At 48.2% G+C, this 23,822-nt stretch overlaps 1 protein-coding gene across 1 annotated transcript in view; it reads left to right on the forward strand.

Moving 5' to 3' along the window:
* Positions 1-19,275: 19,275 nt before the first annotated feature.
* Positions 19,276-23,822, forward strand: part of SCGN (secretagogin, EF-hand calcium binding protein) — a 34,821-nt gene continuing 30,274 nt past the window's right edge. Inside the window, exons 1-2 of the mRNA XM_039257262.1 lie at positions 19,276-19,357; positions 20,325-20,395. Of these exons, the coding sequence (XP_039113193.1) occupies positions 19,276-19,357; positions 20,325-20,395 (153 nt within the window). The remainder of the gene's footprint in view (positions 19,358-20,324; positions 20,396-23,822) is intronic.

Consider the following 23,822-nt stretch of genomic DNA (forward strand, 5'->3'; position numbering starts at 1 on the left):
TTTTGGCCTTCTCTGGTTACTTTGTAAACTTAGGATTGGCCTGTGGTAATGAACTTTGTGTTTCCAAAATCCAGAATGATCACAGACCCCAGATAATCAAACCTGTAATATTCAAAATAGACAGAACTTGCTAATCCATTGCCTGCTCTCACCTTTGTGAAAAAGATGAAATTAATCAAAAGTCTGTGAGTTTGATCCATGTCCCGTTCCCTCAGATCAAGGGCCTGAAAGGGGGTGTAAGCGTGAACAGTGAGTGTTTTGAATTCATAAGCACTGTGGTTGACTGTTGGAAAGAATTACAGCAGTTGGGGCTTGTGTGACATGACTCTTTCCCCCTTCCCACCACACAAACACACACACACACACACACACACTCTCTCTCTCTCTCTCTCTCTCTCTCACTCACACATACCTACACAGACTGGGAGCCAGTAATGTGGACTGAATGGTTTACTACCATTGCGTGAGATTCTATGAAGACACAGAAGATTGTTCCTTCCAAATAAATGTCCTAATGTCATATATGCCCATAGGAACAGACACCTCTGTTGGATGTGTAAGTCAGAGAAACACAGGGACAGAGACGGGCCTTGGTGGGCTAATGCCATAGGCAGCATGGTAGATTCTGGATTCGTGTCAGCAAATGGCAGTGGGATGGGGGAGTTAGTTTCTCTGTGACACTCAGGCCTCCAAGGAGGTGACATTTGTGCAAGGCTTTGAAGCAATACCTTCGTAAGTACAGGACTTGGTCTGATTCATAGTAGTGTCCCCCGTAAATGCATGATGTGACCCACGTCAGACCACAGACATTAGTGGGGAGATGGAGCAGGGTGTGCGAGCAAGGTCACAGTCACCTAGAACAGCACATGGTGAAGGCCACACCTGACGTCTCTCTCTGGATTTTAGCATCGGGATTTTAACTCTCTGTTTGCAAAACAGCATTCCCAGAGAAAATAACTGCAAATGCAAAGGGAAAACAAATGATCTATTTTCTTGTGCAAAGAAGAAAGAATGAAAAATTACAACGGGATTACTCTCGGAAGGCAGGAGAGCCCCGATTTTTCCACGGAGAAGTTGCCCCTGTCTTCAGTCCCGTGTGGAAACGCTAAACTGAGATGGCCTTGAAATGAGTCTCTGCTTCGCATTTTCCACGTGCTAGATTGAAAGCGGCGCCCGAGTGTGACCCTGCAGTGCAGAGACCGTGTGGTGTGTGCATTCTCACTCTGTCCCTCTCTGCTCTTCCCCCGGGGCAGGAACGTAGCCCCGGCCCTGGACTGCCTGTCCGGGGAGCAGGCTGGGAAGTCCAGGCAGACTCGGCTGTGGACTGCGGGGCTGACCCTCAGTTCCACCTCCCTGTAAGGTATTAAGGGATCAGCGGAGATGTCAGACCCTCAGGATGTCACTACCATGTTCAGTGTCCTGCTCTACCTAAGTGACACGCTCCCCTCCTGACTTGAGCGTCCTTAGCCCAGAGCCCAGCTCCGTGGCCAAACTGCTGGACGGCAGAGCAGGGAGGCAGAGCGGGGAACACAGAGGCACACGGAAGGTTGAAAACAAAGGATGTACTTTTCTTCTCTTTCTCGTGTTTTGGCTTTTCGTTTGTCTCTCCTGAGTGTTGCCTGGGTGAAGCAGAGCTATAAAAGCACATTTTGACAAGAGCATGCTGCTTGGGGCGCCTGGGTGGCTTAGTCGGTTAAGCGTCCGACTTTCGCTTAGGTCATGATCTCGCGGTTCGTGGGTTCGAGCCCCGCATCGGGCTCTGTGCTGACTGCCAGCTCAGAGCCTGGAGCCTGTTTCGGAGTCTGTCACTCCCTCTCTCTCTGATCCTCTCCTGCTCACGCTGTCTCTCTCTCTCTCCTAGAAATAAATAAAAAACATTTAAAAAAAAAAAAAGAGCATGCTGTGTACACTGTATGTTTACGAACATGGCAATAAATTTAAAAATAATAAATAATAATAACAAAAATAAAAACACGTTGTGAGGCGGCCCGGCTGGCCAGGCTCCCGGCAAGCCATCTGCTCCCCCAGCTGCACTGTCCGAACATCCCAGCCCCGTGACCCTCAGCTGCCACCAGGCTGAGAGCAAGATGGAGTCAGGCGAGGTCCACACCTGTTTGTCTCACACGGGGACGTGGGAGAGCAGCCAGTTTGCTTGCGGGGGCCAGTCAACATCAGCCTAGAGCCAGGGCGGTGCCGCGGGTCCGGAATGTGTGGAATGTGGGTCGCGGCCTGCCACCGTCACCAACATTGCCAAGGTCCACAATGTAGAACAGAGCATCTGAGACCCACAGATTGCATCTCAGGACTGCTTAGTCTGGGGTCAGAGTCTCCCCTGTTTCATGATCCTCCCTTGAATTTGTAGCTTCCTTTGTAAGGACAGCTTACATAGAGATTAAGTCTCCAAGCCACGACTGAAAATTTCTCATGAATTAGTCTCTCCAGTTAGAGGCTTCTCGCGGTCCATCGAGGTGAGATGTGCTTTCTCCAAGGTCTCCGTCCATGCCACTGTCAGACGCAGGCAAGTTTGAACAGAACCAGGGCAACGCACCCGTACTGTCTGTTTGCAGCTGGTGTTAGACTCAACCCAAGGATTTAACTCACCTACGCAGCATGCACCCGCCCACTGTGCACCTATTTATGTAGCCACACCCGGCCCAGTACTTGGGGATCGGGCCCAACTCCGCACCTCCCTTGACACACCGTGATTATGAGGACTTTTTAAAATAAAAACGTATTTTAACCTTTGTTTCTGAAGGTAAGAGGGAAGGAGTCATGTCAAAGACAGAGGCTCTGAAAGGGCGGTAGCCCCTCTAAGTGTTTCCCGCCTGGTCCAAGGGGCCTGACGCAGAAACACCACCGCTGGCCAGTGCCCCTTGAACTCCTAGACGTTGAATCCTGGTGGAGAATTCAGAGCTGACTAGCCCCTGGGTTCTTCCCAGGAAGGATGGCCTCAGCCTGGTACCCGTGGGGAGCTGGGCCTGCAGGATGGTAGGGGTCGGTGCTGGGGGAGCCCATCTTAGGGACATTCCTAGACCAATCTAAGGGGTGGAAGGCTCACTCACGCTGTTCTCGGGGCCTCAGAGGAGGGGGAGTAATGGCAGGCTGTTTCCTACTTAGGAGATCCAAGACTCCAAGGGGACGTTTGACCCTTTGGTGGCTTCTCTCACACTGAGGTCTGGCCCCCCCTAGAAGCGTGTTTCCCAGTGGTCACATGATTTTGAGCCTGGCTCCTCATGTACCATCTCCCCCTTTGATCACCCCTGAGTGACCTTGTCTCCTCCCAAGGCCAGGATTCTCACTTTGGTGATGATGTCCCCCTCATTGTCTTGCCCCTAGTCAGCATCATTAGGGTGATCATGGGCATCGGAACCCCGCGTGTCCACTCCTGTGGAATGTAAGAAACGAAACAGGCGAACACCTGGGAAGGGAGTGCAGAAAGAAGAGACAGGGAAACAAACCACAGGAGACAGAGAACAAACAGGGTTGATGGAGGGAGGTGGGTGGGGGATGGGCTAGATGGGGAGTGGGTATCAGGAGGGCACTTGTGATGAGCACTGAGTGTTGTATGTAAGTGATGAATCGCTGAATTCTCCTGAAACCAATATTACACTGTATGTGAACTAAAATTTAAAATATACGTGTGTGTGTGTGTGTGTGTGTGTAAAAAGAAACTGCACGTCCAATACCGATAATTGATGAGTATGGAGTGACCATGTGGCATGCCCAGTAATGACAAAACCAAATTTTATGATGCTCAGAGACATCCCCAGGACTCCACTCTCACTGCAGGTGTGGGCCCAGAACTACTACATCCTTGCACTTCTGTGGGGCAGAAACGTTGGCAAAAGGTCGCTGGACGTGCTCTCACCGTATCCCAAGTGCTGTGATGGGGCCTTCAGTGCCCACCATTACAAAGGAAGAGGGTGACTTTCCCCCCACCGTTTGCGAACAAGGACACGATCCTCTGGCCTGAGCACCTGGGCTCCAGGAGAGCGCCCCTGGCCAGCACTACTGTGGGCCACGCGCACTTGGAAGAGGACACCGACTCCACCACCTGCCACTGACCGTGGAAGCTCTAAACAGGGTCCTTCACCTCAGGCCATGGGCTGGGGAGGATTCAAGGCATCTGTGAGCTTGGATTGTGGAAAAAATTCCATCTTTAGTTCCATTAACCTCATTTGCAATTTCGCATTTCCCTCAATCACACATCCACGCAGCGAGCCACAGTTGTATCAGCAGTGCCCGGGACAGTGGCGATCACAGATACTTTCCTAGCCACTTATAATTATTGTAGGTATTGCAAAACTTGTTCATGTGGAGGCCATGTGACACCTGCCAGGTTGTGTCATTTAGTGATTCCACGAAGAAAGCACATCCACTTCTAAACCAAAAATTTTAAAATATTTAATTAATATTTAATATTAGATAAAATATTAAAAATCAATAATCAAAATTAAATTAATATTTAATCTTTTACCTGCACTTCTGTGTAATTAGTTTTCTTTATAATACTCCATGCCCTATTTTATTTATTTAAACTATAGTTAGATAAAATTTTCTTTATATAAAATCTTTATTCTGAGAACAGGTCACTAGACCTCATGAGACTCTGCCAGGGAAGATGATGGTTCAGCAAGAGGAGACACTGGATGTAAAACCTGCCCCAGGCCCCGCTGGGCAGGAGGGACGTACTTTCTCACGTAAGCTTCTGGAAGTGAACAGGAAATGGCTCTTTTCATGGGCACGGACTCCCTCCTGTTGTCTTCCACACTATTTTCTGCCTTCCCCCACCATGGGTGCCCCTGGAAATGTTTCCTTGGGTCCAGAAGGTGCATAAGATTTAAAAGTCAAGTTTATTGGTAAGGAGAAAATAGTTCTGAGAGTTGGACCAGGAGCTCAAACTTCAGTGTAAAGCATCCCTTTGGAGGCTGGCGTGGACACAGGGTGGAACGGGGTCAGCTCAGGGCTCCTGCTGCCTCTGGTCAGAAGCCAGAAGAAAGATGGTTGTCCTCCATCAAGGTCAACAGCAAGAGTGCTTTGGCCTCCAGGAGAGAGCTTTTGAGGCCAATGTAAGATATAGGGTTTTTTTAAACTGAGGCATAACTGACATATTAGCATCAGGTGTACAACGTGATTTGATATTTGTATATATTGCTAAATGATATAGACACAATAATCTAGTGAACATCTGTCCCCTTCCATAGTCACAAAAAAACTTTATTCTTGTGATGAGGACTTTTAAGATTGACTCTCTTAAAAACATTAAATATGCAATACAGTATTATTTTTTATTAAAGTTTATTTTGAGAGAGAGTGAGCACATGCAAGTGGGGGAGGGGGAGAGAGAGAGAGAGAGAGAGAAAGAATCCCAAGCAGGCTCCAAGCTGTCTGCGCAGAGCCTGATGCGGTGCTCAAATTCACAAACCGAGCCGAAATCAAGAGTCAGATGCTCAATCGACTGAGCCACCCAGGCGCCTTGCAATACAGTGTCATTAACCACAGTCACCATGCTGTACGTTACATCTCCATGACTTAGTTATTTTATAACTAGAAGTTTGTACCTTTTGACCACTTCACCCAGTTTGTGCACACTCTACCCCCTGCCTGTGGCACCCCCAATCTGCTCCCTATATCTAAGAGCTTGGGTTTTTTGGTTTCATTGGTTGGTTTTTGGTTTTGTTTCTTGGGTTCCACACAAAAATGAGCATGCAGTATTTTTCTGTCTGACATCTCACTCAGCCTAATGCCTTCAAAGTCCGTTGGTGTTGTGACAAACGGCAACACTAAATTCTTTTTTTATGGCCAAATAGTAGGTTTTATTCTTATTCAGGCATGAAGAGATCTACAGATCAGGAGACGCCGCCATCAAGAAGATAGTTGGGGACACACCACGTGCCACGTGAGGCCACCCAGCAGCACCAGGCTCAGTCAGGAAGCAGAGGAAGCACAGGGAAAACTGTGCCTGGAGATAGGGCTTCGGGCATCTTCCCAGCTCCCTGGCCTCTCCCCACCCTCTCCCCACCCCTCATCCTCTCACTAGGCTAGTGAGTGCAAAGGGCTCAGCTTGCCTGCATCTGTCGGTCCCGACGGCCTCAGAGGCTGGGGAGAGGGGCAGAGGGGTGGAAACCAGCACCCTGAGTGCCCTTGGGTGTGAGGGCCACCTTACAGTCCAGAAGGGGCCATCGCTTCCGCCTTGTTGCTAAAGGAGTGTCCGATCTGGGAGAATGGATGTGCACACAGCATGTCCCGAACCAGCTGCGTGAACTGCTCCAACCATTGCACAGTGTTAAAAACAGTCTGTCACTAATGGTTGAGCTGAAAGAGGAAGGAGGAGATCACCAAAGTCCTCGGAGCATGAACATGGCAATTAGACTGATTCTTCCTGGAAAGGGCAAGGGGAAGAACCTTCCACCTCACCAAACCCAGTCTGATTTCATTGCACACTGGCCAGAAGTCAGCTCTCCAGCCGCTCGGGAGAGGCAGACAAAGCCAGACGCCGAGTGAACGGAGAAGGGGTGACAGCCCAGCTGGCCCCCACGTTATTAGCATTCACGCAAAAGGAACTGCACTCACAGTGATGAAGGCAAAGCCAAGCCACAAGAACCCATGCCACGTGAGTCTCTTGAAAACTTGATGCCACCGTGCTGCTTCTGAAATGCCAAGCGTTCAGGCTACAGGGATGAGAGCTGCATAGGTTCCCCGTGGACGGTCAGCAGGGCTAGGGCCGCTATTAGCACAGCCAGGCACCTTGCAGAATAAGAAAGAAGAATGCCACGTGCCTGTTGCCTCCTTCCCACCCCCAGCAGGGCCCAGCCTTGAGGAAGAGGATGGGTAGGGACGGGCGCGGGGGAGGGGGGTCAGCTGCCAGGGGCCAAGTTCCAGCTCCAGACACAGCCTTGACAAGTCCAGCATATTTCATGGAGTCCCCAAGCCATCAGACCCATACCCCCTCTTTCCCTGACTCCTGACAACATGTGTAGCACAGGCCAGGCTTCTTGCCGCCAGTGATGGTTTCTCATTTGGTTAACTGGCTCAGTGTTTGTTGAGCGACTATTAGGCATCAGGAAATGGTTTGGGAAGACAGAGTCCCCTTCCTTTGACTCATGGAGCATTCAACTCATGGAACCAACAGTCTTTAAAAAAAAGAGAGACAAAATGAATGAATGAAGGACATAACTTCACAAAACCAGTGCTCTCTGCGTGGCAAGGGAATAGGGAGGGGAGGGGTGAGTATTGGGATATGAGAGAGTTCTTTTTTCCCAGCAGTGCTGTTTCCTATTAGTTTGTGCTCCCACACTGCGGTGGGTGCCGGGGGGCACCACCAGATCCCCGGTCAGGAATCACAGATTCCTTCCTACAGCTGCCCCAAGTGGACGACAGTCTCAGCTGGAGACGGCCACCTTGCACAAGCCACACCCCCTTCCCTGGTCAGTGCGGAGTAAGAGATCCCAGTCCGTGACCCCAGCTCTGGACAGCTGTGCAAGGCTACCCCACATCCAGAACTCTTCGGAGCATCACAGCTCATCTTCGCCCTTCGCCCAATATCGAGTCCCTCCTTCCTTTCTACAGGTGCTGAATCCAAGAGCTCATCCCCACAACCCTCTTATACAACGATATCTTTCTCAGAATCGGCCTGCTGGTGAACCAATCTGCATCAACTTTGAACGAAGTTTAAAGTATTTGCATTTAAAGTAGTCATGTTTGTGATGTCTGGGCAGCTCGGTCAGTTAAGCGTCCAACTTTGGCTCAGGTCGTGATCTCACGGTTTGTGAGTTTGAGCCCTGCATCGGGCTCTGTGCTGACAGCTCAGAGCCTGGAGCCTGCTTCCGATTCTGTGTCTTCCTCTCTCTCTGACCCTCCCCTGCTTGTACTCTCTTTCTCCACAATAAACATTAAAAAAATAGTTACATTGCACTTACTTAACTGAACGTATTTATGCTCATATCAATAGGCCTCAGGGAGGTGCTGAGACCCCTGGCACTGTGAGCCCAGGTCCCCTCCCAGCAGACACCAGCACCCAGGCTGTGTGAGACAGTAGAGCAGCCTGCTGTCCCTTGGCATTTTCCCGCCTGAGGGATGATGCCCTCTGGGACATGGTCTTCCTTGCAGCCTGTTTGGGAGAGCAAACCAGTCTTCCATTAGCAGAAGCTGCATAAATTGGGTTCCGGAAACGTCCTTGACTTCCCCTCCGGCTTCTCCCCAGTGCCAGTGCCGCCTCTCTCCTTACCATTCTAGAAGAAATGGGCTGTGAGCTCTTCATGGACAAATATTTACACAACCTCTACCATATGCCCAGCACCAGCCTGTGCCCATCCCCTCTCCTTGGAAACTACGCCCGCCCCAGAATCACCCGGGAGGTGCCCCAGAGCTGAGGTCTCCTGGGAGACAGGCCTTCAGCTCGAGCTCGCTGTCTTATTTCTTCCATTCCTTGATGCTCTCCCCTCTCTCGCCCACAGGAGCTGCCTCGCGTCGACAAGTGCACCACTGGCCTTCCCTGTCCCTCACTCTTCCCATTACCCTCTGTGGTACACACCAATACGCTGGCCTCAGGACTCAGAAATTTCTGGCATTTGTGAAATGTCTCCAGATGCATTATTAGTCACAATTGTCAGGTGAAGGAACTGAGAAAGAAAATAGTTAGGGGCCTTCTGAAATTCCTCCAGGAGAGGGGATACGATGATGCAGAGAACGGTAAACACGAACAAAGCTGTGGCTGGATGTCAGGCACATTAGATGCTTTATCCTGTATTTAACCCTCAGAGCATCCGGGTGTGGGCGGCATGATCATCCCCATTTAAAAATAAGGACTTTGAGGCTCAGAGAAGTTGAGTGACTTCCCCAAGATCACACAGGTGGTGACCCAGGCAGTCCATCTCTACAAATGCCATCCTACGAAGGGAATCCCCGTCTCCTGATTCCTAGTCCAGAGCTCTAGAAAGCAGGGGACGAAGCAGAGGGAGTGAAGAGACAGTGCGTGTGTACGTAAGTTCCAACGTTCGCCCCACTACACTGCCAGGAAAAGGGCCCCTGCCCCCTGCCAGGGGAGAAACAGCGCTTTCCTGCCTGGCATTCACTGTACCTCTAAGCAAGCAGAACCCGGGCTCCTCTGGCTTTCCCTCTGCGGGGAGCTCATGCCAGGGAGAGGTGGAGGGAGGAGGGCCCTGCTGATGGAGCTCTGACATCTGTCCCATGTGGAGAAGCAGCACTGATGGGCTAACGAGTTCCTCCCAAGGTCAGGGCCAAGCGGGCCCATTCCTGCCTGCCCCCAAGCCTCCGCATCCTCCTTTGTGATCGAGTCTGGACACCCGCCGTGTGCGAAGCCTAGATTATTTCACAAAGTGTCCTCTATGGAGACCTGGAGGAAAAGTAGCAAATGTACGCTGTTTCTTTAAACACTGAAGCACAGAGAAGGGAGTTTCCCATCCTGACTTTTCAGCCCCTTGCCCCAGGGAGATGAGGTGAGCAGGAAAGCAGGCAGGAGGGACAGGACCACGCTTGGGGACCATGGGCGCCGTGGCTGCTGCTGTTGGCTGCACAGGGACTGCACAGGCCTGGGCCGGGAGGAAGCGGCTGGCTTTTCGTGCACAGACGGAAGGCGTCCAGGGCAAAGCTGGGCATCAGGACAGCAATGCACCCCACAGCTCAGCCGCGTGCTCTCAGCACGGTCCTCGTGGCCTGGTGCGGCCACCGTACTCGCTCTTCCTGCCCAAAAGGCAGCTGTTATGGGATAAGGTGGGTGTGGCCGGGCCCTGAACACAGAGGGTGTAAGGGGTCGAGGGGCTGCAGGGAGTGGGGAGGGGGACCAAAGTCCACACATGCATTTTTCCATTGGAAACTGGGGGTAATGATTACTTATCTACCTCTTAAGTTTAATGAGAAAATGAAATAGGATTTTGTTGAAAGAAGTGAGCACCATGGCCGCCACCTACAACATGCTCAAGACCAGTAACCGACAACACCCACTTCGATGATGGGGATTCCGCTCCTACCGTGACCAAAGTGTCTGAGCAGGTGGCCCTGGACAGCCTCAAGCCAGATCAACCTCAGACCCACGCGGAAGCCGCCTCAGGCAAACTCAGGTAAACAATTCCATCGTTTTTAGTACATTTACAGAGTTGTGCATCCAACACCAGACTACATCTTAGAATATTTTTTTCATCACCCCAAGAAGAAATCCTGCCCAACCCCCCCCCCCCCAGTCCTAAGTGATTGCTAATCTCGTGTCTCTGTGGATTTACCTGTTCTGGACATTTCACACCAATGGAATCACATAGCATATTGTCCTTTGCGACCGGCTTCTTTTTTTTTTTTTTAATGTTTGTTTATTTTTGAGAGAGAGACAGAGCATGAACAGGGGAGGATCAGAGAGGGGGAGAAACAGAATTAGAAGCAGGCTCCAGGCTCCGAGCTGTCAGCACAGAGCCCAACGCAGGGCTTGAACTCACGAACCATGAGATCATGACCTGAGCCAAAGTCAGATGCTCTACCAACTGAGCCCCCAGGTGCCCTGCGACCAACTTCTTTAGTTTCACCTACTGTCCTCCACGTTCAGCTAGGAATTCACTTATATCCCACTGTGTGCACACACTACACTTTAAGTATCCATTCCTCTGCTGACGGATACTTAGATTTTTTCCACCTTTTAGCTCTTGTGAGTAACACTCCCATGAACACTGGTGTACACATTTTGTGCAGCCTGCGGAGAGGGAGTGAGTGAGTTTTGGCTTGGGACTCCAGCTGAGCTACACTGCCCATCATTTCAGGGAAGTTACTGAAATGCTCCCAGTTCTGGTCTGCTCGTCTCAGAAGGTAAGAATAATAATATCTACCCATCAGGACTGTTGCAGGGATTCACGAGATAACATGGGGAACACCCAGCACTCAGTAGGTCCTCAGCAAATGTGGCTCCTCTTTCTACGACCTTGATTTTGCATCTTCTCAGAGCCCTCTCAAGAGCTTCCAGAACCAGCACGGGATAAAGAGCTCTTGGATTAGAATCGGGAAGAGAGCGTAATCACGCAAGTGTTTAACCGGCGAGCTCCTCTGAGGAAAGCCTTCTGCTCACTTCCTCCCGCTGTGCAGAGAATTTTAGTCTTCCCTCAAATTCATCCAAGTCCTGTTAGCTCCCAAAGATCTCTTCCGAAGAGCCTCTTCAGATGCCTGGATGTAGTGACCCCATCGTGGCTGTCACGTCCCTCCTCTGTGGTACGCATCAGGCTTATGACAATTAGCGGGGTTTTGCTGCATATCCGGGGGTGGAAGCCTTCTCATTTGGACCACACGTGTTTTTTCTTCTCTGACTCCGTCCGGCTTCTGCTGTGTCTTTCTCAAAGTGCTGCAAGGTGCATAAAGGACGTTTTGATGTGTCTGTCAGGCAGTAGGCTAAAGTGCTGCCTTGTATTAGAGGGTACCGGACGCCCACAGTCCCTGCCTTTGCCGCAGCCCAATCCATCCCAGCCCCAGGCCTAAGGATGACAGACGCTGGAGCAGGGCAGGGGTGTTTTATTAAAGTAGAACTCTTACTGGTTTGTGCTTAGGTGACACCAGAAGGTGTGACACATGAAAACAAGACACTATTCCCACAACAGACACCTGGCTCCCGAGGCTGGACAGCTGCAGGCGTTAATCAGGAAGGGCGCAGAGCCTCGCTGCAGCCGGGCAGGTCCGTGGAGGGCGCGGTGGTCCTGTCACCATCCAAGGACGTGTGAGAGCCTGGGTCTGGGCCCCTGTTGTGGGAAGCCAGGCGTTTCAGAACTGGGCCTGCTCAGGTCTCCTGTGGAGTCGAATGCGGGCCCAGCGGGTGGAGTTTTCTGCATCATAATCATCCTGACATCTGGAAGCAAGACCTGCAAACTCCCTGCGCCCTGGGTCCCAGGTAACAAAACTGAGCTCCCCTGCTGGAAAGGTCCATCTCTCCTCCGAGCCTTAGGCATCCAAAGGGCCAGCTCCAAATCCCCTTCCCTAAATGACGGGATGGGGGTGAACCTCTGCCCCACAGAGCCAGTCAGATGCTTTCTTCAGTAATTGAGAAAAGGGGTTGGCACCCCCGGCAGCCAAATCTGGCAACACCCGCTAGTGTAGACATCATTTACAACACGCTGTGGTTGCAATAGAGATCTGTGGGTCCAGAAAGCCTAAAATATTCACTGTCGTTTGCAAAGGTTTCTGGCTCCTGAAAGAGAAGGTCACCCAGGCACGGAGGCTGGGCCCAGTGTGAGGGGGCTGAAAGCCGTCTGCATTCAGAGCAGAGCAAACCGTGCTCTGAGGCAGGAGTGAGTGAGTCCCAAGCCAGCCACAGGGGCTACTATGTGGCTGCAAGTCTATGGACACATTAAGGTCCCTGAATACGTTGCTGCCCCTTGATGGGTCCTGGAAGGGGTCAAACTCAGAGCACAGCAGTAGGCAACAAAATGTGCCCCTTTCCCTGGATCTGTGGCTTTTAAGTCGTGGACCCCTGATCCTGGTGAGCGGTGCTGGCCTACGTCTGAGTGAAAGGGTCCTCTAGCCTAAGGCCCAGACAAGGCAGACCACACCCCTTCCCCAGGGGCACAGCGGGGCCCCCAGAGGGACTTCCAGCACAGTCTCCCTCCTGCCCGTGCCCCCTCCCCTCGCTGCCCGTCTGGTGAGGACCCTGCGGGAAGCAGAGACAGAGGAATCAGCTGCAGGGAACGTGGGTGTGTCGTTAGTCAGCTCAAGTGCCCTGCTTCATAGCGGCGTCCCTGATCTCCTGATTTGGTTCTTTTCTGGAGAAAAAGGTATGTTCTCACAGAGCCTCTACTTGGGAAATGCATGGCAACCCTGATCTGTGTCAGGTAGTACAGACACAACCGTGGCCAACCAACAAGGGAAGAAGTAACAAAATCATGACATTGTGTAGAATCTGTCACTGGCAGGGGCGTGACAGCCAGGCCCCTGGTGAGAAGCATCAGGATGACTAAAATCACCCTTTCTCAGCAAACCAGAAAACATGAAAGACAGTTTTGTCCACTCCAACTCTTAATAACATAACAACATGTGTGGGTCATACATGACCATGAGGAGAGTCAAAACAGAAATGGCAAACCGAGAACAGCGTCTTATATCAGACCATGGCTGCAACATCATTTTTTAAAAATATTTTTATTTATTTCTAGGAGAGAGAGAGACAGAATGAGCAGGGGAGGGTCAGAGAGAGAGGGAGACACAGAATCCGAAGCAGGCTCCAGGCTCCGAGCTGGCAGTCAGCACAGAGCCCAACGCGGGGCTCGAACCCAGGAACCGCGAGATCATGACCTAAGCGAAAGTCGGACGCTTAACCGACTAAGCCACCCAGGCGCCCCTACAACATCATTTTTTAAATGTTTAATTGTTTTTGAGAGAGAGAGAAAGAGTGGGGGAGGGGCAGAGAGAAGAGACAGAGAAGGGGAGAGAGAGGCAGGGAGAGAATCCCAAGCAGGCTCCGCAGTCAGCACAGAGCCTGACACGGGGCCTGATGTCACGACTGTGAGACTGACCTTTGCTGAAATCAAGAGTCACTCACTTAACCAAATGAGCCCCCCCAGGTGCCCCTGTAATATTATTTAACAGAATAATTAATGTTACTGGTTTCCCCATCCTGGAGTGACCTTCCTCCAACCTGAGAAAGCGTCATTGTTAACTTTTCAAGTGACTCAATGCAGTGTTCAGGTACAAGTCGAAGTCTGAAGAAAAGCTGTGAGCAGCTGGCTGAGGCCAGGCTGCAAACCCTTTAGGACGCGCCGCCCCCCCCCCCCCCCCCCCCCCCCCCCCCCCGCTCGGGACCCCCCGGAGGTGAGCTCCCAGGCAGAAATGACAGAGCATCAAGAAGACTCACTGCCAGTGGTAATGAAGCAATCCCATGGGGGTTAAGGATGGCAGAAATATGTAAATATTTAAAAACAAAGAGAATCCACAAGACAAAAATAGGAGTTTATTTTTAAAAGAACAAGCATTTTTTGGGAGTCAGAAAGACCATCGTGGAGGATTACAGATGGCTTCTAAAGTTTCTCAAGGCTTCTGTTGCAAGGCAAGGTCTGCACCCTGTGTGGACACAGAATGTGGCGATGGTGACGTGGCCTAACTTCTGAGGCCGGGCTTTCAGAGAGACCTGCAGCTGCCGTCTTCGTTCCTTAGGACACTCCCTCTCGGGACCCAGCGTCTGTGCTATGAGGAACCCAAGCCACCCACGTGGAGGAGAACTCGAAGCTTCCCCGTAGACGGCCCAGCTGAGCTCCCGGCCAGCAGACAGTACCAATGGCCAGCCATGGGAGGGACACCCTTCTTTGGACCGTTCCACACAATGTCAACAGAAGCAGCAATAAACCTCCTTTGCCAAGCCCAAGGCCAAACGGCACAACTGTAGGCAAATAAATGGCCACTGTTCTCTACATTTGGGAGTCGTTAGTTATCTAGAAACAGAGCATCGTGGAGAAGTCACGGTTCACATGGAGGTGAGCGTCGAGGCAGAAATCGGGGAGCACAAGCAGCGTCACCCTCGAAGGCGCCTTAGATAGAACAGAGGGCATGTATACAATAGTGACAAGAGAAACAGCTGGCTGCAAGCAGCCCAAGCTGAAAATGAGTTCTAAAGGATCCCAGAGGGACAAGTAAGTTTCAATGATCACTGTGTCATCACAGAAAGGTTTATCATTTTAAAAATTAACTGGGATTTTATACTTTATTATATTAAAGTTCACTTGTACTCATGCCATTTATAAGCAAAAAAATATCACTGACTATATATGCTATTAAATTGCAAGAATTCATGTTTTTGCAGAAAATTCCATGCGTATTTCTCTCAGGTACTCCTCCTCAAGCTCCTACTTCCTGGGTCCCAAACTTCATGTCGCCTGCTTCAGGTTAATGCCGACTGCCTGCTGCCAGCCACTATCCCAGGCTACCCTTGGAAGTCTTGCTCAGTGCCTGGCATTTGATGGGCAGTCAACAAATATTTATAGATTTGAGCCAAATCCACTTCTTGAATGACTTCTTAAACAGCTGTACTAAAATTCACCTACCTCAAGTGTACAGTTTGATGACATTTATTACATGTATGTGGTTGTAAGAGACTGCCACAATCCAGGTTTTTAACACTTCTACCACCATTACAATAGCCCTTGTGACTGTTTCTTTCCTTTGCCCTTTGGCGCTGGTGTGCCACTGAACCAAAGCAATCTCTTTAAATCCTAAGGTTTGCTATACAGTCTGTGAGGGGTCTGCCATGTTTGAGTGTTCAATAAATTTCGGATGATAATGCTAAAGAAAGAACTGTTTATATTTCCAGCTAGAAATTTCATTTTGAGTTTGTAAAAAGATGCAGAGATTTTAACTCTGAGTTGAATGCATGCATCAGAGTTAATTAGCAATGCTTCAAATTATAGACCACTGATGTATCTTGTACAACTAACCATCAATTAGCTATGCTAATGAGAAAAGCAGGAAATGACTGCAGGAAAAAATGAAATCAGCAGGGATAAAAAAGAAGAACAATGCACGCAGACCTTAGTCTCAGCCACCAGTTGAAACTTACCAGAGTGACTTATAAATATAAATTCTAAGAAGTTTTTTTCCTTTTTCATATTGTCCTTCAGAGAAGCCATATCCAAAGCATAATATGACCAAAATATATAGTAGACAAAGGGGTAGTCAGTGGTTCTAATATTATTCCTAGGGGATCTTTAAAAAATTATCAGAGCAGGGGTGCCTGGGTGGCTTAGTTAAGTATCCTACTTCAGCTCAGGTCATGATTTCGCGGTTCATGGGTTCAAGCCCTGTGTCGGGCTCTGTGCTGACAGCTCAGAGCCTGGAGTCTGCTTTGGATTCTGTGTCTCCCTCTCTCTCTGCCCCTCCCTTGCTTGTTTTCTCTCTCTCTCTCTCTCTCTTAAAAATAAACATTAATTTTTTTTTTTTAATTTTAGATATAGTGTCAAAATCAGTCAGGAAGACTAATTTGTATGAACTCACCAGTTTGGTGACTGATCTTGTTCTCTGATAAATAATGGAAAAAGGAAAAATAAGGCAAATGTCAGAAGTAATAATCAAGGTCTAATGTAGGGCAGTTGTTAAATAATTATGGTAAGTCTATATTATGGGCTTTGCTGCATACACAGAAATCTTGATTTTGAAGCCTTATCTCTCTCCCTCTCTCTCAGACACATACACACACACAATGCTCAGAACATAAGGACAAGTTACAAAAGTGTGCATATAGTATGACGTAATTCTGTAAAGTAAAACACACGTTTCTACACATAGGAAAATTTAGAAAGATATTCATTAATTATGTGAATGATGTTTATCCCTGGAATGGGGAAGAGGGAGGCTCATGGGCAGTTTTCATTTTGCTACTTGTAATTCTACTTTAAAACTCTCTATAATAAGCATAGTAGTACAGGCTATTATAATTTTTAAAGTTTTTTTAATCTCTAAAGTTTTATTTTACACCTAAAGGAAGGAGGAAAGAAATACAGCTACAACGATTGCTGTTCTGGGAGCTGGAAAACAAATGGAACTCTATGGAGCAATTTCCAGGAGCCTGGCTTGTGGCACTTGGTGGGAATTGTAATTTCCAGATGATAACTTTTCATTTTCTATCATGAGCACTAGGTAGATAATGTTCAGGTAACTTGCGTTCTCTCAAACAGAGATTTCTTTGGGAGGAAACCATTCCAACCTTTGACAAAGAAGAGAGCCACTGAGAAAGTATTTTAAAATACTGGACCAGCAGACATCACCTACAAGACTGTCTCACCTCAGAGGTCCCCCCACCTGGAGATGGAGTGGGGGAGTCATGGAGGAAGGAGCCAAGGGTGATTTACCTGAGACCTTTACTGTCTAAGCAGAAAACTCAGAGTAAAGCAAATACAAAATAGCTAGAAGGGACCCAAAATAAATGATAACCCAAAACAAAATAACTTACGGTAGCTCCTTTCACAGAGATTTTAATTTAAATTGTCTGGAGCAAAGACTCTGCACTGATAATTTTAAAAAGTTAATATTTGGTTTTGAGAAAGAGAGAGAGCATGCACACAAGCAGGAGAGGGGCAGAGAGAGAAGGAGACACAGAATCCAAAACAGGCTCCAAGCTCTTAGCTATTGGCACAGAACCTGACACAGGGCTCAAACTCATGAACTGCGAGATCATGACCTGAGCTGAAGTTGGACACTTAACCAACTGAGCCACCCAGGTGTCTTAACACTGTATCCATAATTACCCAGGGCCACCTATGATAACTACTGAGCCCCTTGCCCTTTCTTCCTGCTATATTCTCTAATATTTGTGCCCAAAAATTTCCCCAGAAGTTATGATATTGTTTTTCCTCTTTAACCTAAGCCAAGGTTTAGGTTTAACCTAAGCCACATTACTAAAAAATCCTGACATTTATTTTACCATCTTCTAAATGTGTATGTATGGAGATTTGTCATTTTAGTAGCTAATTGCCTTGCGTGTTTACTGTGGTAAGAAATTTATATGTATTTCTTTTTTTCATTTTACCATTAGGAGAACAATGCAAATGCTTTGACTATCCTCATTTTACAAGAAAAGAAAGAGGTATCTTTTGGGAAACTTGCCCAATATCACAGCTAGTAAGAGGCAAAGCTGGACCCTAAACCCATAGCGTTTGCTTCTAAACTGTTTTTTGTTTGTTATTATTAACCAACATCCATATTTGTTCAAATTTTCTTAGTTTTTGCCCATGTCCTTTTTTTCTGTCCCAGGATCGTATGCAAGATACAATATTGAAGTTAATTATGATGTCTTACTAGGCTTCTCTTGGCTGTGAGTTTCTTATTTTCCTTTTTCTCCAAAGCATTTTATTTATTTATTTTTTAAAGCTTATTTGTTTTGAGAGAGAGAGAGAGAGAGAGAATTCTAAGCAGGCTCTGCACTGTCAGCACAGAGCCCAACTCAGGACTTGAACCCAGGAACCATGAGGTAAGGACCTGAGCCAAAACCAAGAGTTGGATGCTTAACCAACTGAGCCACCCAGGTGCCTCTCCCAACCATTAAAAAATATATATAATATAGTCACCTCTTACCCTCTATTAAGACCATAGCAGTTATAATATATTGTACATTCCTATGAGCAACACCCCAAAGCAGATATTAAAATCCTCACCTTATAGATGAGAAAACAGAGTCTCAGAGAGATGAAAACTAACAGCCCAGGTCACAAAGGCAACAAGTGATGGAGCTGGAGTCCTAACTCAGGACTATCTATCTAGGAGTATCATGTTCTGTTTCCAACTGTAGTTTAGATGGCTTATATATATGTGCTTTTAAAAACTGAATTTGAATGCTGATACCAGGGTCACTGACATAAGGAAAAATCTGTATCTTGTCTAACTCTCTTAATACCCGAGCTCCTTCTATAGATTCCTTCAACAAATGGTTCAAAGCCCAAGGCTGGAAGCCATCAGTGCCCATTAGTTCACTATTTCACAAAGCAACCAGTCAGGTTTTGAACAGTTCTGATCCTTAGAGCTCTGTGTTCCTCCAAATGATTTGTCATCTGGTTTTAGTGAAAGACATAGGAGCCAAACACAGTCATCTAAGTCTTCTACCTAAACACTCTGCAAATGGCCACCATGTCTTCTCTGACTCTCTTTCCCCAGCAGAGCATAGCATGGTTTAGACTTCCCCAACATCCTCATACCCTGCTTTAAACCATGGTTTCTTGCAGAATCGCTATTTAGTAGCAAGTCCTTATTCACATGCCCTAAATACTCAGGGATCAGTAGTTGCTGTTGACGGTCTCCTTGCTTTCTGGTAATCTCCTACCACTACCACCATCACCCCTCTCCACCTCATCCCCAGTCTCCCCACACACTATCTTTCTAAGTTATCAGGTACAAAGGGCCCTAACACAGACACCTCTTCCAACACTTTAATTGCGGGAGCTCTCTCTAGAAAACCCTTTGAGGCACAAAATGTATGAGGAATTGTTTTTTTCTGAGTTTAGCAAACAAGTTAAAGGCAAAGGCAGTTTGCCCCTCCTGTCCCCCAACGCGGAGGCAGGCGGGGGGCCCTCGGGGGGTGCATGGAACGACGCGCGCGGGGTGGGGCGGGGACCGCGCGCCAGCAGCGGGGCGGGCTCCACAGTCGGGCTTAGGAACTGTAGCGACACGAAGGCGCCACCGCCAGCTGCCCTCGCACCAGCCCGGAAAACAGGTATTCAAAGCAAACCGGAGAGCGCAGCCGGTCGTGAGGGAGTCAGGAAGGCGCCGCCGTCACCAGGTGTTCCTTGGCTGCAGGTGCCTCAGCTGCGCGGCAGCACCATGGACAGCGCCCGCGACCCGCCTCGGGGGCGCTTGGACGCCCTGGGCTTCTGGCAGGTCTGGCAGCGCTTTGATGCGGATGGTGAGTGGAACACGCCACCTGAACACACAGGTGTAGACGTGGCTCCAGCCCCTCTGAAAGGACCTAGAGTTTCCCCTTCCCGTACATTCTTCCTCGTAGGGAAAGTTGTCTTCCAGCATTGTTCAAACCGCACAGATGTTAGGTAGACTGGAATTACACACCTGGATGTCTGTGTAAATTCAGGCTGGGGGAGGGACTCGCTCCCTTCCCAATCTGTGTGTGTGTGTGTGTGTCTCAAGTTCAGGGTGGGGGGAGGGACTCAGCCCCCTTCCCAATCTGTGTGTGTGTGTCTCAAGTTCAGGGTGGGGGGAGGGACTTGGCCCCCTTCTCAGTCTCTGTGGTATATATCTAAAATGACATGCCGTGTATAATGGCAAAGATCATTACATGTATTTGAGGCTTGTGGTTGACATGCCGTGATCTGAAGCCCGCCCTCCTTAATGTGCTCTTTAAAGGGAGGATGAATTTTACTACTTTAGGAAAGACGCTACCCAACCCCACCCCACAAAGGAACTACCTGAAAAGAAAATGGAACTCCTCAATGTTTGGTTTATCTTTATTAATAATTCAACAACCATAAAGAAAATACATAAATGTGCTTTGACTCTGCAAACTAAGATTTGATAATTACATCTGTTAAAATTTTCCAAGCTTCCAAATCCTTGGGTTGGATTTTCTTCTAAAACTCATGTTTACCTATGGATTAAAATCTATGTATTTAATAGCTCTCTTTTTCCAAATATTCATACAAACCCAGCACAGAGTATTAACTTCTGAATGTGTGTTTACTTTTCAAATCCATGACTTCTAGAGGTTAGATATTGGTTCTTAGTTATTGGAACAGTAAAAAATTGTATCCATGGAGATTTTACAGAGTGTGAGATTAAAGACAATTTAGATAAATCCTAAATGTCACACGGTATTCTATGGAAGTGACTACCATTTATGTATCTCTTGTTGCATTTAGAAAAAGGTTACATAGAAGAGAAGGAGCTTGATTCTTTCTTTCACCACGTCTTGACAACACTGGGTACTGATGTAAGTACTTGCACCACTAAGCATTAATTTATGTGCCTTTAGCAACATGCAAGAAGACCCAAGTCTATGTTGATTTGCACCTATTAATCCCATCTGATGTCTTTTTTTTTCCTTTGTCTGTGTGTAATTTTCTCCATCTCCTAGCAACATGGAGGATTGAGGCAGGTTTTATAAAAGGTACAACTGGAGCATTAGGTGTGCTGGTCACTGACTTTCAGTGAAACATCTGTCATCCACTCAGAGACCCAAACTATAAATTCAGACAACTCTGTTTTGAACGTTTCCTTGATTATGTCTCTGCTAATGGATTTGAACTTGGAGATAAGCATCTCACTGTGTTCAAAAAGGTGGAAGAGATGTTAAGAGCTTTGAGGTTCTGCGTGTTTAGTGCATTTGATACTCCTTTCCTAGAAACCACAAACAACCATTTAAAATCACTTCCCACTGTTCATTTTAATAGAAGAGGGTATAGATTTCTTAGGGAGTAACAAACTGGAAAATAATCAATATACCCAGAGCCCAGGTATAATAAATGTAAACCAATCTAGTGTGTCCATGTCCCTCCCTGATGGTAAATCTGGCCTTGAGAGAAGGCGATTAACTTTTGAACATCCCTGTACTAAAGCAGAGGAAAAACTCATACAGAGCCACACCCACCTAGGGATGGGAGAGCCCAGTAAAGATTCCATAAGGTGATGCCTGGTAAAAGGAATAGCTCTGGAGACAGGAGCATTTAAAATGAATTGTGGAGCTCACTTATCCTCAGATATAACTGTTTCCATGGAAGAATAAAGTGCCTTGTGCTTTCATGTAGGAGCCCAATGAGGGGAACAAGGCTCCCTGTAGCATCCAGGACAGCTTGGGGAGGAGGGTGGTTAAGGGGTGGGGGTGGGGGTGGGGCAGCCAGCTCAGAACAAAAGAGGCTGCCATCTGCCTCCAGCAGCCGCACAGCCTTGTCTTTTCTCTGTCTCTTTGTATATATAGATATCTCTTCTTCTCTGTGTCTCCTATTCTTTCTTTTTATGTCTGAGTGTCTCATTTTTCTGCCATTTCTGTTTCTTATGCTGATACCTGGCCCCTGTCTTGCATCATCTCTTGACTTTCTCTCTGACTTCTCTGTCTCTCTTCTCTATGTCTTACATGTCTCTCTGTGTCTCACCTTCTCTCCTCTCTCCTTGTTTCCCTTCTATCGTCAGTCTGTTTCTCGAAGCTCTCATCCCTCCTCTCCCTGTCTTCTTTCCCTTTCCCTTTCTCTTTCTTATCTGTCTCACCTTTCTTTGTCCCTTATTTCTTGTCTTCTATCCATTTCTCTGCTCTTCTCTTCTCCTTCCTTGCCTTATCTCACTCTGTCTCTGTCTCTGTCTTGCTCCTACTTACTGCTGTAAATGCTAAGGCTCATACGATTCCAGAGCCCATGAGTCAGATGCTGTTTTGTCAAGCATGACAGGAGTATTAGAGGAAAACAAATAGATGAAGGCAGAACCATCCAACATCTTAGAATAAACTGGATAGTCAAAAACCCCAGCTTCCTGAGACTTGGAACTTCCCACCTTTTCAGAAGCTCCTTGCTTTCGTGGTTGATATGAAAGGAGGAGAAAAATTGCTGTCAGTGTTGAAACTGGAAGTGTCCTCTTTTGAGTCACGAGGTGGGGGTGGGGCTACTAAAGCACAGGTCTGCCCTACGCCAAGGACACTATGAACCGTCCCATGTGCCAACTCCTTCGGGGGCTTTGGCTAACATCAGAGGCACTGTTGCCTCTAGTGACAGAGCAGAGTGGTGGCTCTCTTGCAGCTGGGCAGTTCTTTCCTCACCCTCCCTCAGAGCCAGCCTGTGGCTCTCACCCTCTCACATAGGGGCAGGCATGGTCCCCGCAGGAAACAAGACAGGTGACTCACCAGTATCCTGTGCCCCTGCACTCAGTGCAGGCATTCCTGAGGCCAGAGGTAAAGAGGTTGGGAGGTTGCAGAATCCTTAGGGTAGCGGAGGTAAAACTTGGGCATACTTAAGAATTCTCTGTATTTGTTACAATACAGACCCCATGTTCCATCCCCTAGGAATTTCAGTACGTTTGGGGCCTGCCTAAGACCTTGTATTTTTAAATCCCCCTAAGTCAATTTGTATCTCTTTCAACCTAGATACAGTGACTGCCGTCAGAGGGAGGGTTCTAGTCGAATCAGGCTCTGGCAATAGCCCCAGCCACCTCTTCTCAGCACCTGGCTGGGGAGGGACCTTTGGAGCCAGCTGTTATCCAAAAATGTGGTGGCCTGCCATTATCCTGTTTCAAAATGCTGAGGGATTACGCTGGGGCGTATGGTCACAGAGACCTGCACTGTGCCCTCCATGCTACCTGGATAACCGTGATTAAGGAAACTATTCCTAATTCTGATTTTTTTCCCTGCCGAGAAATGCGCAGCCCCTATGCATATCCTTAATAAAAGGCAGGACTTACCAAGTGGAAGCCCTTTAAACTGAGCAACAGTCACCATTTGTGACACTTACTTTTAATCATTGATGCCTCAGTGCCTACGGAACCAGCCACAGGCAAGCCTCCACCATGGGGCAGCCCCTCAGCCTGGGGTTTAGGGGTGCAAGCAGTTCTGCAGAGGCCTGAATAGCTCTATTTTCCTCCCTCATTAGCAGGGCATGGAGATCTCACAAAGAGGAATCTTAAGGTTTCTAACAGCAAGGTGCCTGATACTCAGCCTCGGAGAGCAGGCAGCCTGTGTGTAATGACCAGGTTCTCAGAGTCTCTGACAGGATAGACTTAATGGAGGCATCAGCTGTTTTTGCTGCTGTTTCTGTTACTCACCCCTTTCCTCAGCTCTCTGCCTTTTCTCTTCAAATGCTCAGAACTGGCCTCTGAACTAGGTCTGGATATGGCCAGTGCCCTGCAGTGCATCCCTGTCTGGGGCCATGTGCACATCCCAGGCCTCCCTCAATGCTTCAGGGATGATGAGGACTCTGCTGAGGCCCAGAGTCTCAGAGAAGGGGGCAGAGGGTGCTGATGGGGAACAGAAGCAGTCCTGTTGCTTTGGGTCCAAGGGCTAGGAATAGGTTTTGGGGGTGGAGGTCTGGAAGGACAAAAGGCAAGTTTGTGGCCTCATACTGAAGGCAGAACACCTGGCTACAACTTCTTTGGCTTCACATTTGTTTATTTTGAAATTTAATTTTCCACCAACATGGCCCCTGTTCGTTAACTTCCTTTGGGAAGGCCCAGCCCTTCATAAAGAATCATTTCTTCATTCCACAGACACTGTATTTTGAGAGATATGGAAATGACTGCCATCCTGCAAATCTCTTAATCTAGGAAGTCAAATGAAATTCAGAATGAAGACCCGCCTTGCTAAGTGATCATCAATATGTTTTCTGTGTGATTGCACATATACAACCCATACACACAAACCCAAACTCACACAATCCAAGGTG

Source organism: Hyaena hyaena, unplaced genomic scaffold, assembly GCF_003009895.1.
Source record: "Hyaena hyaena isolate Hyena2069 unplaced genomic scaffold, ASM300989v1 scaffold_614, whole genome shotgun sequence".
In the NCBI taxonomy this organism is placed as follows: domain Eukaryota; kingdom Metazoa; phylum Chordata; class Mammalia; order Carnivora; family Hyaenidae; genus Hyaena; species Hyaena hyaena.